The 17,524-nt window shown below is 38.2% G+C and overlaps 1 protein-coding gene across 1 annotated transcript in view; it reads left to right on the plus strand.

Moving 5' to 3' along the window:
• SUGCT (succinyl-CoA:glutarate-CoA transferase) overlaps positions 1-17,524 on the plus strand; it is a 332,361-nt gene that overhangs the window by 108,187 nt on the left and 206,650 nt on the right. Inside the window, exons 9-10 of the mRNA XM_009274789.2 lie at positions 9,628-9,699; positions 14,515-14,612. Of these exons, the coding sequence (XP_009273064.1) occupies positions 9,628-9,699; positions 14,515-14,612 (170 nt within the window). The remainder of the gene's footprint in view (positions 1-9,627; positions 9,700-14,514; positions 14,613-17,524) is intronic.

Consider the following 17,524-nt stretch of genomic DNA (forward strand, 5'->3'; position numbering starts at 1 on the left):
TGTTTTAAACCAAAACAAACTGCACACAATAAACCTTAATGAGTCTGACTTAAAACCACAAATCAAGGATACTGAAAGTCAAGGTTGAAATATTCGAAATCCATCCTTAGTTCACCATACTGTGTCTACTGAATAGTACATAGGATCACATACTGTTTGAGAGATACATTGATTGAAAAAACTCCAAAATAGGGCAAAGGCACATTGGCAGAATGGAGTTTCTCCTGCCTTTGTCCATCCTGTTCTGCAGCTAAATGGCAGATTTCGAACATGAGTGCTGTTTATTTTAAGTTGCGAAAGTGCCAAATTGTGAAACGCAGCCAATTTTGCACCCCTGTAATTGTTATGTCCTCATTGGTGTGTTTGCTGATTTTCATCAGCATCAGTGCTAATTTGATCCCTTGCTCTTCTCGGTTGGCTGGTTGTCAGAGAAACAAATGATTCAGCTCGGCTTTTTGAAGAGCCTTCTTTATAGCAGGGCATTAAGTTATTAGGACCTTTAAGTTAATAGCACTGCCTGCCCAGTCTGAGTTCTAGTTTGCTTGCACTGGGTCATCTGTCTGCAGCTTGAAATGCCAGGCTGATTGGCTCAGTATAAGGTACCAAAAAGGTAGGCAGTATTACAAAGCTCACCTTTGGAAATTGTACCATGACATCACTTAAAGCCGAAGAGTAGAGAGGGAAAAGGGACAGCAATAATGACACAAATCCTGCTCTGATGATTTCTACTGAAAACAGAAATAGGACCTCATTTAGAATTAAATTCTAAATAGCACTCTTAAAACCTCATATTTGAGTACTCAGATTTTCCAGACAGCTATATCTTACGATTTTTGGAAGGTATAAGAACTATTTGTCATTTCTGTTTCAGTAATGCCTGGAGGCCTGTATCAGGATCAGACTGTGGTCATGTGTGTTGTTTTTCAAAAGAAATGTTTTCATTGCATTCTTTTACTTTAAAAGTGAAACAAAAAAACAATGCTTACAATCCCAAAATTGGAAGAAATTGTGTGAACTATTGTGTGAGAAGGAAAAAGGGTAAGGAAACATAGCTTGGATTCAGGCTTTTGAGAGATTGTTATAAATGTTGAGAAAAATATTGTTTAAAAAAAATAGCTCTGCAGTGCCCTTTAAAATCAGTAAGCGTCTATTTTAATTCCCATATAAGTAGTAACTGGCTGCTGTCTGTATATATACTTACATGTTACTTGCTGTATAAGACCTTGTTTGCTGAATTTCAACCTAACTGAATTTTTATGGCTGGGGGGGAAACCTCTTGAAAATAGTGGCTTAAATGGAAATGCTGACACAACATTAATTACACTGGCTCCAGTGTGATACAGTGATTAAAGTTTATTTATTTTGTGTGTGCGTGTCTGCGTGTGTGTAATTTCATTGTTGAAAAACTAATGGAAAACTAATGTGGCAATGGAGAATGTGATTCTGTGTGTTTGCTGATTCAACCTAACTGAATTTTTATGGCTGTGCTATAAACCTCTTGAAAATAGTGGCTTAAATATGACACAACATTAATTACACTGGCTCCAGTGTGATACAGTGATTAAAGTTTATTTATTTTGTGTGTGCGTGTCTGCGTGTGTGTAATTTCATTGTTGAAAAACTAATGGAAAACTAATGTGGCAATGGAGAATGTGATTCTGTGCCTGATATTTTATTTTTCAACAGCAAGGAACAGTTTTAATGCCAGTTTACAATATCAGAGAATTTATTAATTACACTGGCTCCAGTGTGATACAGTGATTAAAGTTTATTTATTTTGTGTGTGCGTGTCTGCGTGTGTGTAATTTCATTGTTGAAAAACTAATGGAAAACTAATGTGGCAATGGAGAATGTGATTCTGTGCCTGATATTTTATTTTTCAACAGCAAGGAACAGTTTTAATGCCAGTTTACAATATCAGAGAATTTATTTTTAATTGAGGAATAGTTTAGGTATTTAAAATTTTAGAAATTTGGGAAAGTGACAAGTTTCCCACTTTTAAGCTGTTCACTGCTCTTCCAGGAGTTTTTAAATGGCTTTTTGGGTGGTAAGGCTAGATGTATACTGCATTCACATTAGAAAACAACGAAAATGGTTTCATTTCCTTGCAGCATATGTTCTTTGAGATGATCGGGGGAAAAGTCTCATCACTAAAAATAAGGACATGCAATCCAAAGTTAACGTTCATTGCACTATTGAATACAAAGTAACAGCTATAAAAGTCTTTTTGGTAAATAGTATGCCCAACTGATACTTTTAGATCACAAATCTATGTATTGCATCTAGTCAATTGGGAAATGAACAGTGCAAATGACCAGAAGAAGAGTAAGTGAGAGAGGGATCCTGTCTCCAACCTATTTCTTAGGACACTGAGCTGCGACTGGAGAGGCCTTGGTTGCAGTCTGTTCCCAGCACTTCATACTTCTCACATTAGGCAACAACTGGATAAAAACATGACACGGTCTGGAGAGCAGGATTAGGCTGTCCTGCTTCCTGAGTGAGTGTTGTGAGTAATACACTCTAATGCCAAATACAGATATCCCTGTTTGATGCTGTGATTTTGTGTTAACTTTGCTGCTCCCTTCAGTCAGGTGCATTCAGAGCGCATTTAATGGTTCTCGTCCACTTTGCTCCTGGATCAGGTACGCAAAGTAATTTCTTCTGCACTCACACATATATGGAACTTGAAGGTTGATCAGAAAAATGGTCTAATGGATCGTGGGTTCTGTAGAAGTGAATGGTCTCCCCGCTTGGTAGTCTGTGGTGTGCTTTCCTTGACATTGGTACTGGTGTCCTGCCTCATCTCAGAGACCAAAGTAATAATTCCCAGTCTTACCATAAACACCTTTCCACAAGCTCATGGCATCCAGTCAAAATTCTCTTCTCTGCAAGGGAACTATTGCAGATATTCTTTAATACTGATCTGTCTGGTACACTGTGATAGCTGTGAAGTTTCAAGATAGTACATCCTGCAACATGGCAGTGAAGAGAGAGACAAGTAGTGCGGGTTGAGAAGACCAGAGGGAAAAAGTGAAATCTTTGTGTGGAATGCCCTTCTTCAGTTTGCTCAGTGAGAGCATTCAGCATACATTAATCCAGTCCATGAAATTTACATTTTTTATTTTTACTGTTTGCTTTCACTGGAAGAGAGTGCAAAGTAGGCAAATAGTTTCAAAGTGTGTGGTCTTTATGATTTATATGTATTGCTCAGAACTACCGCTGACCAAACTTCTTGGTCTTGTTCCCATTTGTTGCAGTAATTAAATATTAAGTTGTTATGAAAGGATTGTGCCCTTCCCTTGAAAGAAAAAAGAATGTGACTACTCCATGGTTCTGTGGCACAGCTGACGTTTTATTCAAACCAATGTGTAAAGGTAGAAAAATGAAGTGCCAAGTTTATCCCATCTGGAAAGAATGTAATCGTTCTGGATCTGAAGCAAAACTGAGGATCTCCTACTCTTTAACGTATTTAGGAGCCAGAGTTCGATAGGGTTGGAGAGAGAAAAAAATCAACATATGGCAGGAGAAGAGAGCCTGCGTGCAGGTCAGTCAAATCCTGAATACATCACCTTCTTAATTGCAGCCTTTAATCTACATTAAGACTAGAGAATGCTTGTCCTTAAATGACCTTTGCATTGAATCAAATATCACACTGAAAACTTCAAAGTGTAATTGAAGACAAAGTATGCAATAAATTAAAAGTAACATTGTAATTTTTCTGTGGTTCCAAGCCTGCAAGAGATCAGCTTTTCTCTTTGACCACATCCATTAATACCAGGGAAGTACTTCAAGCACATAAATGGAGACCTATGTATGGTCACATAGTGTTTTACTGAGTAATTATTTGCCGATTCTGTAAGTGAGTGAAGAGACTGCTGTAAATGGGAAGATGGAGGGGAAAGGAAGGAGTGGCATATGAAAATTAATCTCTTTTTAAACAATGTTGGTGATATGTTTCAAAGCTTTGTTTGAAAATATTGGTTTAGCTTTTTCTGGTTTTATGTTTACAGACTTCTCAAGTAGGTGTCTTTGTTCTGCACTGTCCCCAGCTGGTCCCAAAGATTCATTCAGCCTTCACACAAAGCTGCTCACTCTTATGCCAACCTAGGGAAGTAGCTCAGAGGAGTGTTCCCCCTTAATGCCATCCGAGAGCGCTCCCTGTTGTGCTGACAAACAAATACCTTACAGAAATATTGTATCTAGCCTTTATAAAGGGATGGCATCTTTCCAAAATCTTAAGTAAGCTGCTTCATGATGCCAGTTGGAGCAATCAGCCTGTCGCTCTGTAAAACCAACAGCAGTTAGAAGGCATTCAAAAGCTACTACCCTTTAAGCCCTGCTCCAGAACTCACCAGTACATAGTGACTATCCGCAAGCCCTCAGCTGTTCCCTTCACGATCCATCAATGGATGCTTTTAGAGATGCTACTATTCAACTTTATGAATCAAAAGGCAGTGCTGTCTTGCAAGATACTTCAAATCTGAGGGTATCTAACCAGCTATTAACCAGGGTAACTAATCAGCTATTCCCAGTGAAAAGGGATTGTGAGTATCTTTACAGATCCCTACTGTTATTCACATAGGAACATCAGATAAGAAAACTCATAAAGACAAGTAATACACCCCTTTTACCATACCTGATGTAGTGCAAATCTTCCTCCAAGGGGAGGCCTGGAAGCTTTCAAATATTTCGACCATTGACTGCCATTATCAGTAAAGGAGCCAATACGGTAACTGGTAATGAAAATAATCAGTAGCTTGTTCAGATAATTAAAGCTATTAACCTCTCCTAAAAATGGAATAATCCTCCACTTTCAAAAGCCCAATGCTTTTTTGTTGGTCTCGACAAGTATTTTTTGGCCTCCAAATTCTTCTTCCTGAGAAGTCTCTGAAGAAGTAACATCTAGTTTCCGCCTGGATAGCGCTTGCATCCTTTGCAATTGACTGTGACAGTCCTTGTGGCGCTGGGAAGCTGCCTGCTAATGGTGATGGCTGGAGGCTATATTTCAGTGCGTGCTGGATTTGATCTGCCAGTAGCTTTTGAGACTAGACCATGACGTGCCCTCACTGTGCCCTCCCTCAACAGTGCTGATTTAGATTTTTGAGGTAGAATGAAAACTGGCTGACCTGTCGTGCTCAAAGGGTTGTGATCAGTGGCATGAAGTCCAGCTGGAGGCCAACCACTAGTGGCATCCCCAGGGGTACACTGGGCCAGTACTTTTTAACATGGTCATTAGTGACCTGGATGATGGACAGAGTGCACCCTCAGCAAGTTTGCAGAATATACAAAACTGGGAAGAGTGTCTGATACACCAGGTGGTTGTGCTGCCATTCAGAGGGACCTTGACAGGCTGGAGAAATGGGCTAACAGGAACTTAATGAAATTCAACAAAGGGAAATATGAAGTCCTGGACGTGGTAGGGAATAACCTCACGCATCAGTACAGACTGGGGGCTGACTGGCTGGAAGGCAGCTTTGCAGAAAAGGACCCGGAGGTCCTGGTGGACAAAAAAATGGAACATGAGCCAGCAGTGTGCCCCTGTGGCAAAGGAGGCATCCTGGGCTGTATTAGGAGGAGCACTGCCAGCAGGTCGAGGGAGGTGATCCTTGCCCTCTGCTCAGCACCAGTGAGGACGAATAACCAGTGGATCCAGTTATGGGTCCACTTCTGGGGTTTGTAGGACAAGGACATGCTTATACTGGAGCAGGTCCAGCGCAGGGCCACGAAAATAATTTAGGGCTTGGAGCATCTCTCATGTGAGGAGAGGCTGAGAGAGCTGGGACTGTTTATCCTGGAGGAGTGGAGAGGAGGCTCGAGGAGATCTTATGAATGTGTATAAATACCTGATAGAGGGGAGTAAAGCATCACCATACGCAGCAGCAGATGTTCTGGTTGTTTTAATTTCTGTGTTTTGGATTCAAATGCTGAAAACTGACCTGGACTTTTGATCATTTTATTTGAATTGGCATAATCTTTTAATTGGTCCCTTACATTTTAAAGTTTTGTTTGTGGAATCAACATGCAAATAGAAACATATGGAAAGATATTTATGTATGATTGATGATTGCCATAGCATATATAGGCTTAAAATTCATAAAGCAGGCAATAAAACCAAGAGATTGACAGTCTTTCGTTAACACCATTAAAGCTGGCAAATTTTGAAAGGCTATTGACTTAGAGCAGTGCAAAGACTGGCTAGTTTGGCCTTGCATTATCTCAGCAAGTCTTTGTCCACTCTGATAATAAACTGAGGTTAAGTTTGGCCTGCATCTTTATTGTATAGTCTACATAGCATTTTTGGAGTATACTTGTAAACCACTTAGAACATTTCTGAAGGTGGGTAGAGTTTATATTCCATGTGTTTGGGGAGGTTAAAATGTTTCAGTACACAAAGTATCTCAGGTACACACAGTGTCCTAGGATCAAATTCGGAAAAGTGCTGAGTCTTAATGAGGTCCTGTAACATCCATTAGTCAGTGTGAGGTGTTGATGCATGCACACTGGACCTTGAGATCTGGCTTTGAACACACATATGTTGATGTCATGTACTATATATTGTTCAGTGTGAATTTGCAGGTTATCTTCCTAGAACCCCCTAAGCTTTTCACACCGTACTGAAAAGCTACGTCTTTGGATGCTACGCAATCTGTCTCTGCCTTTTCCATGAATAAGATGCAGACTAATTTTTTTGCATGGTTTTTGTTTCTTGTCTTCACCGAGTGATGTCCTATTGCTCAGGGTACCACATGGGAGTAGCAGATTAAATCATGCTCGTGCTCTCAAGAATCTTATCAGAAGACCATTCTTAGCAAAAGGGGAAGGGAAAAAAGACTTTTGCCTTGTGTGTGTAGTGCCTTTTATTGCGCTAATGTGAAATGATTCGATGTGATGGACATCAGTTTATCAAAACAAAATCTCATTAAAATCTGTCTGCACTTTGCCCTTACTCTCCTTTGTATAATAAGATTGTGAAGCTTTCTGTGACCAGACAGTAACCTGTGGTAACCTGTAGTGTGCGTACATTTATGGGTGATGAATAAAACCATTGTTACCACCCTTAAATGTTGGCATCAATATTGTGCTAATAACATTTGGAAATTTCTGCTTTATCAGCAGCAATGACTGGCAAATAATCAGCTGTTTTGTAATGGGAAGCTTAAAATAGCAGCCAAAGACAGTTGAGTTAAGCTTCATGGAAAAAGACACTGCTGCATTTATTATGATACCATTTTTGTTGTGTAAGGATGGCATGATTGTTGTTTTAGCTTTTTAGACATACAATGCAATTAAGAATAATCAGTTTTCCCACACATTCCGCAAAGCAAATGAAGCACAAATGCTAATAACCAGGCCCTTAAATTTAGAGTGACTTCCGCTGCTGCATGGGCAGCCCACGGGTACAGATGCATGTTTCATAGTGGTATGCAGCTATTGTGTGATTGCAGTCTTCTTACAGAGATGCGAGTCTCAAAAGAAGTTGCTGATAAATAGTAAACTCTCTAAGATTTGCCCGTACTACCAATTTAAATATATTCTGGAGTGCGGAGGAAGGGGATCTGTATATAAGTACATATGACATATATTGTAGGCTTTGCAGTCTGTAACAGGCATCCAGACTAGAAGTTTAAAAGAATGTGTAAAAGAATTTCTAATTTGTGTTTACTGGAAGTAGTAGGTGGTCGCACCAATAAAAACTATATTGTGTTACATATGCACACAGATACGTGTGGTGTTTAGCCCATAATTTGTGTGAAATGTGTGTGGCTGGTTTTAGAATTCAGAGCATCAGCAAAGACATGTCAGGATTTGGGCAGGGTGTTCAGAAAACGGATCTTGCCTGTAACTAAAGGTAGTAAGTTTATGCTGACAGTTTTAGTTCAACACTATTCCTACTAAAAGCCATTTATTTGGAGGGGGTGGAAGTCTCTCAAATATTCTTAGACCAGGCTCTGTCATGATTGTTTTAGACAGAAATCTGCATGAACAGATATATCTAAAAAATGTTTATGCATTCATATACAACTTTCTTTTCTGTATTCTTTTCCCCAATTTTTTCTGTGCTCGTTGCTTTCGTCAGCGTGAGTATGCAGTACCTTTATATTATGCATGCTTCTAGACTTTTACTGTATTGGGGCCAAGTCAGTGGGACTTTTTTTGCATGCTTGGGACTAAATGTTTACTGAATTTCATCTTTGCTTGCTAAGAATCTTAGACTGAAGTGCTTAATTAAATGTGTGAAAAATAAATTGCTAAACTTTATCACTGACCAATACTATTTACCAGGAAATGAAACATAGCAAGAGCAAACAAGTGATATCCTAACTATGATGTTCAGTTTTTTGCATTTCAGTGGACATAATTTTCCACATATAATTTTAAAGTTTTGACTATACCAGGCGGTAAAAGAGTCTTAGTGTGGATGTAGTTGTATCTGTATGAACGATCCCAAGTTGGAAGAGCATATTCCTGTTTGTGAAGGAGAAAAAACCACAGTGGCATGAGAAGACTTTTTATTATTAAAGTGTTCCCACACCAGGGCTTATATTTGTGTGTTATTTTACCAAAATTTATAGTAAGAATTCATACCTTTAGATCAGGACATGATAGCTCATAAAAAAATTGATTTCTGAGAATGGAAGATGAGTTTTGCTGTCTGCAGGAAAGTATCGCAAGGCCTCATCACCATTAGTGCACCAGCCTGTGCTGGCCTCTTACAGTGAAGTCAAATTAATAGCGAAAGAATTTTTCCCAAATGCTTGCGAAAATTGTGGTTGTAACACATATGACTGCAACTGCAGTTACACACCCTTGTATAAGGAAGGGGTGTGGAGGAAGGGGGAATCTGTTTGCATTATCCAATTTTAGAAGATGCCTTGACACAATGGTAAAAATTGAGGATGATGCCAATTACAGATTTTCTTTTTTCCAGTAAAAATCTAAGTGGAGATGATTTAGACTGAAATGAAAGCTGTTATGTCTTACCCAGTTAAATGTTCTGTCCACCATTAAATGTGCCAATAAGGCCACTGTAATGAAGTCAAAAGAAAAAAATAAATCCTCAAAGCTGGAAAAGAAGTCCCATTTTCTCCAGGAGCTCGATCTTGAGACCGCTGACCAGGGAGATAGCTTAATCTTCAGCTGAAGAGCTGGAAAGATACAGCCTATCCCTTTCATCCCCATGAGAGTCCCTAACTTGTCATTGATATTTGGCAATTTTTTTTGTGTGTGTATTTGGTCAGGGTCTGTGACATCTCAATGCAGCTGTCTGCTCTCAGTCAGGCTAAGAGTGAAGCTGAGTAAATAACTCCTGGCGAGTACGTGTTATCCTGGTAAATCCTTCTCAGTCCCTGTGAGTGTGGGACACATTTGCAAAGTTTCAGGATGCCTCAAGACACATTTTCAGCAAATAAACTATTAACCAAGATAACTTCTCAACTGTAGAAAAATCAAAAGGTCCGCATCCATCCTTGTGGATGACTTTGAGCCACTTTTATAGGGCTAGAGATTGGATCTGAATGGAAATGTTTAAGGAAGTCATTTGAACGTTATTTACAAAGTTTTCACTTAAAAGATATGCTAATATTTTATAGTTTAGTTACAGCTAATCACCTATCTTTATTCTTCCAGGCTTTTAAGACCAAGGATGGCTACATTGTGGTGGGAGCTGGAAATGATCAGCAGTTTGTCACTGTATGCAAGGTAATGGTGTGTTAGGCGACGGTACAGAAATGTGTAATAGTTTCCATTCTGACTAGGAAAATAATTACTGATTGCTTCTTAATTCCCCTTTCTTGTGAAATAAGTAGTGAGTATAAATTCGAACCCTGGGGTGCTGCCTGGTAGTTTAGGGGACTGATATGGGTTCTGTGCTTTGCCTTTGTTTTCAGAACATCCCAATTACCAAACTTGTGGGTGCTGAACCCCTTTTGAAGTCTGTGCAGCTGCACAGCTAATTAGCCAAAACCCGAAGAAGCTAACAACCTTCCAGTTCTGGAATGGTGAATGTCACGGAATTCACACTGGTGCCTTCTTCAGGAAGAAAAGTGATAGTTTCTCCATAAAATACATGGTAGGCACAGCTATTAGCAAAGCTAGGGGATGGATGGTTCTTGTGCCACTTTAATCAGTAGCTGAGGGCGTAGTCCTTTCACTAGTATGTGCTGGTCTGTGCTCACAGAGGAACTTGTGGACTTCTTAGAACAGAAATATTACAGGACTGCAGGCCGACTTTGGAGTGGTGCAGAGATACGATGTTGAAGAATAAATCTTCAAACAGGACTGCTGCGTTCAAAATCTGGTATCTTCATTATTTTGAACTGAAGGAACACGACTCTGACAATTCTGTTTTCACAGAGGGTAGCTTGCAAAGTTGTAAAATAGTTTTGGATTTTTCACATATTCTTTTCCTGTTGTTTTAATACCTGGAATTGCTTTTCCCTGGACAGTGAATATATTTTAAAAGAGAAGGAGTGGTTGTAGGGAAACAATTGTTCTTAAATAAAGTGTAGCAACATTCCAAACAAAAGACCCCAGTAACATGTAAGCTGGGACAAGAGAAGTTTTGCGTATAGCATTAGACAGCATTTTTTAAAATGAGAGTTCTACATTTTTCCTGTCATTATGTTTTTTGTCTGGGAACTTGGGTATTTAGCCTAAATTAATCACACTCTAAATGAGCTAGCAGCCTCAGGAAATTGAGCATTATTTTCCCCCATTTGTTCATGTCAGACATTTCACATTTCCATGGATGTTCACAAATAATAACTGGAATATGTAGTAAGAAGATAGTGCAGTTGTGATTCTCTCTTAGTGCAGTTTGGGCTACATATCCCCACCTTGCTATCTGGAGGGGTCTGGTTTCATTTGCTTGAATTGGCTCTCTCAATAGGTAGCAAGTTAACTTCTAAGTCTTCTCAGCGGGTTTTCTTTATACAGTTGTCCAACCACGATAGTGTGGTCATTATCTTAACGTGAATTAAGACTAATGACTGAATAAGTGTCTACCTGCCACAACTCAGTGTTATCAAAGTCTTATTGTCTCATAAAGGAAATCTTTGCAGAAAGTCCCAGGACATAGCTGTGAATGTCTTCTTGGTGCTTTATCACCTGAAGAATTACGTACCAAATGCTGGTCTTCCTGCCATCCTTGAGTAAGGCAGAGCTGAAGATCTGGCTCAGAAGGTTCTGACACCATGGTGTGAGCTAGAAGGCACTAAAAATTCAGACCATGCATTCACCTCACTTTAGGGTGCAGCTGAGAGACTGTGTGACTTGTTGCTACACGCTCCCTCTGTAATCAGTAAGGAGTGAATGGTACCCCAGAAGATGAGGCAACGTTTCTACAGTTTGTGTTACCTCAGAATCTGTAGGACTAAAATTAAGTGAGATGAATATTGGCCCTAGTCTGCATGCTTGATGGTTTTTTGTTTTATCCTTATAAAGGTGTTCTGGTATTTCTAGAATTGAAAGTAGGAGGTACAGAACATGGAAAAATGATGATTGCTCTCATTTCAAAGGGATTAAAAAACCAGAAAAAATAGTTCAAGTTTTGGGTAACGGTTAGATTTTTGTCATATTTGTTTTTAAATAGAAAGGTCTTTTTACCCTTACTGAGTTATTGTAGGTATGGATTTGGGCCGTTAAATTGCCCAGAAATGGAGTGATGTGGAAGTCAGTGGAATGCTGTGAAATCCGTTAGAGGTATGCTCTGTGCTAAGTCGAAGGTGATTTGGAACTTAAAACACCATGAAGAGGGAGAGCCAATAAAGGAAGAGGACTTTATTACAGGAAGGCCCGCAACACCCTAGTGAACATTTAGTAAATACAGAGACCACTAATTCAAACATTGGAATTGCTATTAGAGAACCTTTCTGAGATGAGCTGGCGCTAAAAATATAGGCTGTATGGAAGCTGTTGCCCTGAAGACACATACTCTAGAGATGTAACAGCTGGCTCAAGCTGTAAACAACTGCAAACATTCTGCTTCAACCGTATCTTTTCAGGCAGGCAGAAAGAAAAAACTGGAATAATTCACTGTGTTATTTTCAAAATCAATGACAACTAACTGTAGCTTGTTTGGGGACTTGGATAATTGCAGAAAAACTTGTAACACTGCTGGCTGAAGTGCATTTCATAGTGGTCAGGTGTTACAAAAGCACATCCTGATGTGTGCTGCTCCAGTCTAAATAGGAATACTGAGCAAGAGTCTTCAGAAGACTGAGCTTTTGTGTACAGCAAAGGAGAGTACAAACAGGTTTGCTAGTGTTGAGGGACAAAATGCAGAGAGCGTAAACTCTGAATGTGCATCTTAGATCTTGAAGGAGGCCTAGAAACGGAGAACAGCAGTTTCATTCCAAGTGGTTACAGTGAAATGAAGAAACTAACATTGGCAGCGTGATGCAGAAAGATGAATGGCACATTAATGAATAACTTCTCAAATGTGCATTTGTTAGTCACAAAAAAATTGAGAAGAACATATATAGACATGCAGCTTTACAACAGATGGACATTAAGTTAAAGCTGAAGTCAGTAACGTTAATTAAAACGGTAGAGTGAGCAACTCCATATGATCAGTTTTCATATAACTCATCAAATGTAACCACAGTTTTCTGACTAATTTCTTGTTTTTTTAAGCTCTCATAAATAAGTATTCACTATCATTTACTTTGAACAGCCTTGCATGATTTTTTTCTCGAAAGCAATGATTTATAACTCCAAAATAGCAGTATTAAAAAGAGGAGATAATTTTAAAGGGGGTACCAATATTATTGTTAAACTTTCAGATAGGAAAAGAACAACATTTTCTAAAGCTAGATTATGATATGTTATGATTTTCATAAACTAGATTGTATAAACATAGAAGGAAAAGAGAATATGTTGTGAATTAAGTGTTGATGGAAGATCCTAGATTGATGTTATGTTACCTTGCAGATAAAAATCTGCAGAAAAGTTATGCAATACAGTCATTGTTCTAACATAACTTACTGATACCTTGGTTTCCATGCTTAGTTTTGTCACTCTAGGTGACAACTATGTCAAAGGTGACTATCTGTTTTGAGTATCTCTAAATACATGTTGAAAGAATACCTATTTTGCTGATGGTTTTAAGTCATCAACAGCTATTCACTTGGAAGGGAAGCCATATCCTTATTCACTCTAGCAAAGTGAGGAGTCATTAAATGATGGTGGCATTGGTCTGAACCACTCTCAGAGGAATTAGTAGAATTTTAGTTTTGAGGCAAATAGATAGATTGACACCAATCTATACATCACTTACATGTGGTAGTAGATAGGTGTATGTCTTCAAGGAGTGACTGAATATGTTAATAAAACAAAAATCCATTGAGGATCGCTAAATACATAGAAAACAGCTCCAACTCAGAAATGCCCTAATCTAAAGATGGCTGGAGTTTGGATGAATATTAAGGTAGTATCATATGTACTGGCCCTGTTCTTAAGCTCTTCCTACGCATCAGCACTCAGCCACAGGCAGAGATAGGATGATGGGCTATAGGGACTTCAGCTTTGAGCCAGTACTGTTTTTTTTGTAAGCCATCTTGGAAATGGCCCTGTAAAAAAATGTAGCATGTTTAGAATGATTATAAGACTCATCATAAATAAAATTGATCCTGAGTGTGCGTTAGTGAGTAAAAATACATGAAGAATACATGACAGTCTCTTTCTTTGTAAGCTTCTATTCTGCCTTCCTCTGTAGCTGATATTGAGATATTTTTATTAAATTTGGAAAGCACAACTCATTCTGTTTATTTATGTTCTATATGAATACATTGTGGCATGAACAGATAACTTATATAGTAAGTATTGATTGTCCACACAGCTACTCTGTCTCATAAATGCCTCTACAAAATTCTAAGACTCATTCTCCACATTTAATCCCCTTCATAGTATAATTCACATTGTCTTTGCATGATGGTTAAATTTCTAATGTGCCAGGTGGGAGTTACATATAGAAGATATATTTCTCCTTTCTTGGAGGTTATACCACCAATATTCTTTATTAATTCTTTTGGAAGAAATCATAAAGAAAAACTATGACATTTCAATAGAAAAGCACCTTTTCGTTTTTTTTGCCTTTTTGACAGAAATTATTGAAGTGGAAAGAAATATTCTTAGACATAGCTTTTCTCAGTATAGCATATGAAGTACAGTCATATTTCTTATTCTGTGACATATAACTTAGTGCAGGATAATCCTACAGATCTCTCCAACCTCACGGTAATAACTTACAAACTTCTACAATAAGAATTTCTCCTAGCTAATGGTGAAAACTATCAACTAAGATTTGGATCTTCAGTTTAATTACTGTCTTTTTCTGTACTTGTTAGCTAACATTAACTAGGAGGCATTATCTTTTCTTAATTTCCTAATCTATATTAAAAGATTAATGAGAAGTAGGGATTTTTGGAAAGCTATCTTAAATTGGTAATGAATTTCCTTAGCTATATAAATATCTCCTGCCAAGCACATTTCTTACTCACCTTTATTTTTACTTAGATCCTGAATTTGCCTGAAGTTAGTAAGGATTCCAGATACAAAACTAATACACTCAGAGTCCAGAACAGAAGAGAACTTATTGACATATTGTCAACCCGGTAAGTTAATTAAAAGGGAAGAAATGACATTTAAACTGTTAATGCAAATAGTCATGAATAAAAAGCTCTCATCATGTGAAAATTTTCCTTTACTCTTTTGAGATACTTTTTAAAAAAAAAAAAAAAGTATTGAGAACACTTACTGATGTTAAATATACTGCCTTTTGCACACAGACTGTGGTGTGGACTAGCAAGAAGCCAGACCACAGATTAAGTTTTCAGAAACCATTTTAACTTATTTTTAACCATTAACTTGAACTTTAGTGAAACAACCAGTGCTTTCTGCTTTCCTGGATGAATGTAACTCCTGGAAATAAAATGCTTGGAGCACTGTTTGCTTTTGCTGTGACTGCGATTTTAAAGTTTTCACTGAGAGTTGCTGTATCCAAGGGTGTTCCACTTGATGCTACTCCCTCACTGCTGGTTCTATATTGTGGTACTCTGTGCCCCACATTCTCCCTGGGTCAATCCTTTTGAAATCAAAAGGGTATGTGCTTAGTATTCTATGTGGGAATCATCCTATTAAATACTTTAATTAAAAATTATTCAAGAGGAAGCTCAGGAACCCTTTATTTGAGAGATTAAAATAGCTTAGTTATCTTCCTCATTCTGTTTGAGAAGGCCTTATTTCTGTGGAGTGCTCTTCTGTTTAATGGAGAGGATGATAAATTTATATAACATAAGAAAAAAATTAATCTGTGTAAAGCTACCCAAAGTGGCTTCAGCAACACTTCATACTTCAGGGGATGAGCAGAAGAGGCAGTATATCTACTGTTGTCAATGATTCAAGAAAAGTCACACTATCGTTTTGACACTTGGCCTGTATGAGTCTTTGTCAACAGAAGTATAACAATTATCATTCAGGCAATTTTGGTTTTTTTTTTGGGGAGCATTAAGTCAGATGCCTCCCCTTTTCATTCCATCTGAGAAAAGAGTTTCAGTAGCACACCCCTCCCTCTCCTCTCAACCCCACACATTTTTTGGATATTGAGAACTAGAATCACCTTACATTAAAGACTGTAGAGAGAGTGATTTTGCCTCTTCCTGCTGCACTTGCACTTTTGTCTCTGTCTTACCTGTCCATTTTCAGGTGTCCTGCCCCTGAATAAATACTGAAGTACCAGGTGATTTTGCATTTTCAAATAATTATGGTACAACTGTTCCTGATGAACTTTTGGAACTCGTCTTTACTTGCCTTCCTATAACAAATGTGTTGTGATAGCACAGATGAACCCACTCTTCCTATACGTTTTAAACCCTTGAAAGGGAATAGTTATCTTTTGACCTACTTTTGAGCTCTTACATTCTTGACACTTAATCTTAGTTTCAAAGTTGATTCATGTCAATTTATTAAATGGAGTTCATTTCATTTAATATGGCATTTATCTGATGTACTCTGGTACCTTATGAGAGTGCTGTTTTGCCATCCACGGATCAATTACTTAATAGCTTGTTGCTTGTGTTTAATTTTGAATGCAGGGTTTTTTTTATGGCCAATATTTGAATAAGAAGATAAAGTTCAAGGAAGAGTTGTTCTTTGAATGAATCACCAGAATTCTTATTTGTTTTTATATCTGTAGCTATTAGTTCATCAGATTACCTCATTGCTCTTTCAATTGCTGCTTTATGTCTTTTTTGTCAGAGTTTATGTTCTGTTTTATTAGCATCATTTAGGCTGAATTTCTGTGTAATTTATATGCAAGTGTGTGACTGTATACACACTTTTGGAGTAGATGTTTCCAATAGTATTCTGTTATGTCATATTCTTGTGAATTCATCTGGCATTCAGTTTTAAAACACTGACTGTAACAAACACCTTTGGCATTCTAATGGAGGTCGAATATGTTTCCATACACATTCCATGGTAACTTTGCTTTTATTCACTAATGTACAGTTATTTGTAAAATTATATGTGGTTCATTTTTGAAGTTACTTAGAGAATTAAATGAATAGTTTCTCAGTGCTGAAAAATGTCAACCCTTGAGAAATGAAGGGAAATGACAAAATAGTAATGGCCGAATTTCACTGAAAAATACCTTAATTAAATCACTGATTGCTTGATAGTATTGCAGCTTCCAGCACATGGAAAATATAAACCTAAGGTGCATTAGTTGGAAAGAAACACCTGCAGACCCTCCCATTCACTCGCTATATGTACACTGCTATCCACCTCACAATGAATTTGTGGTGACATGAGCTGGAGCAGCTTAGACGACTTGTGATTTTCTTGACATGGGTTCTACTACAGTCACTTTTGTTGAGATGAGCCCCTCCTTTGTGTGGTGGAAGGCAAAAAGGAACATGAAAGCTCTTTAAGGATTTAGTCAGGCCATTCATCCATGTCTCGTTTTGATGCTGTGCCAGGCGGGTAGCATACAACTTGAGACAAAGCAGCTTTTTTCCAGTGATGTTGCAATGGAAAAAGTCAGCAAACTTCTTTGGTGTGCCAGGCTGAGCAGGAAAAAGCAGGTAAAAATTTGCATCTATGTGTAGGAATCTGGTGATTCCTAAATGTTCCTTCTCTTTTGTCATGCTTGGAAACATAAATGGGAATTACGGTCCTGTAGTGGAATCCTTTGAGGGTGTTGCTGCTGCTAAGGCCAGTGAAAAGATTCACAGATGTGGTCTATATCTCAGCATCTCAACAGTAATTATGGTGACTAGAAGCACATGAGAGGAAACATATAGTTGTGTTTCCTTCCCTTTCCCCCAACCTCTTTTGCTGCCATTTTCAGTTTATACATTCTTCCTGCTCCACTAAGTCATTGGTATTTTAAGCACCATTTATATGGCAGATACTTGGTATTCTGCAGTTGCTTGCATATATCACTGCTGTTGCACAGTACATACATGCATACTTTTTTTCCAAGCTGTTGATGCTGTTATAATCTTATTGAGCTGAGGTCCCACCA

The sequence above is a fragment of the Aptenodytes forsteri genome, unplaced genomic scaffold (assembly GCF_000699145.1).
Source record: "Aptenodytes forsteri isolate BGI_AS27 unplaced genomic scaffold, ASM69914v1 Scaffold282, whole genome shotgun sequence".
Lineage (NCBI taxonomy): Eukaryota > Metazoa > Chordata > Aves > Sphenisciformes > Spheniscidae > Aptenodytes > Aptenodytes forsteri.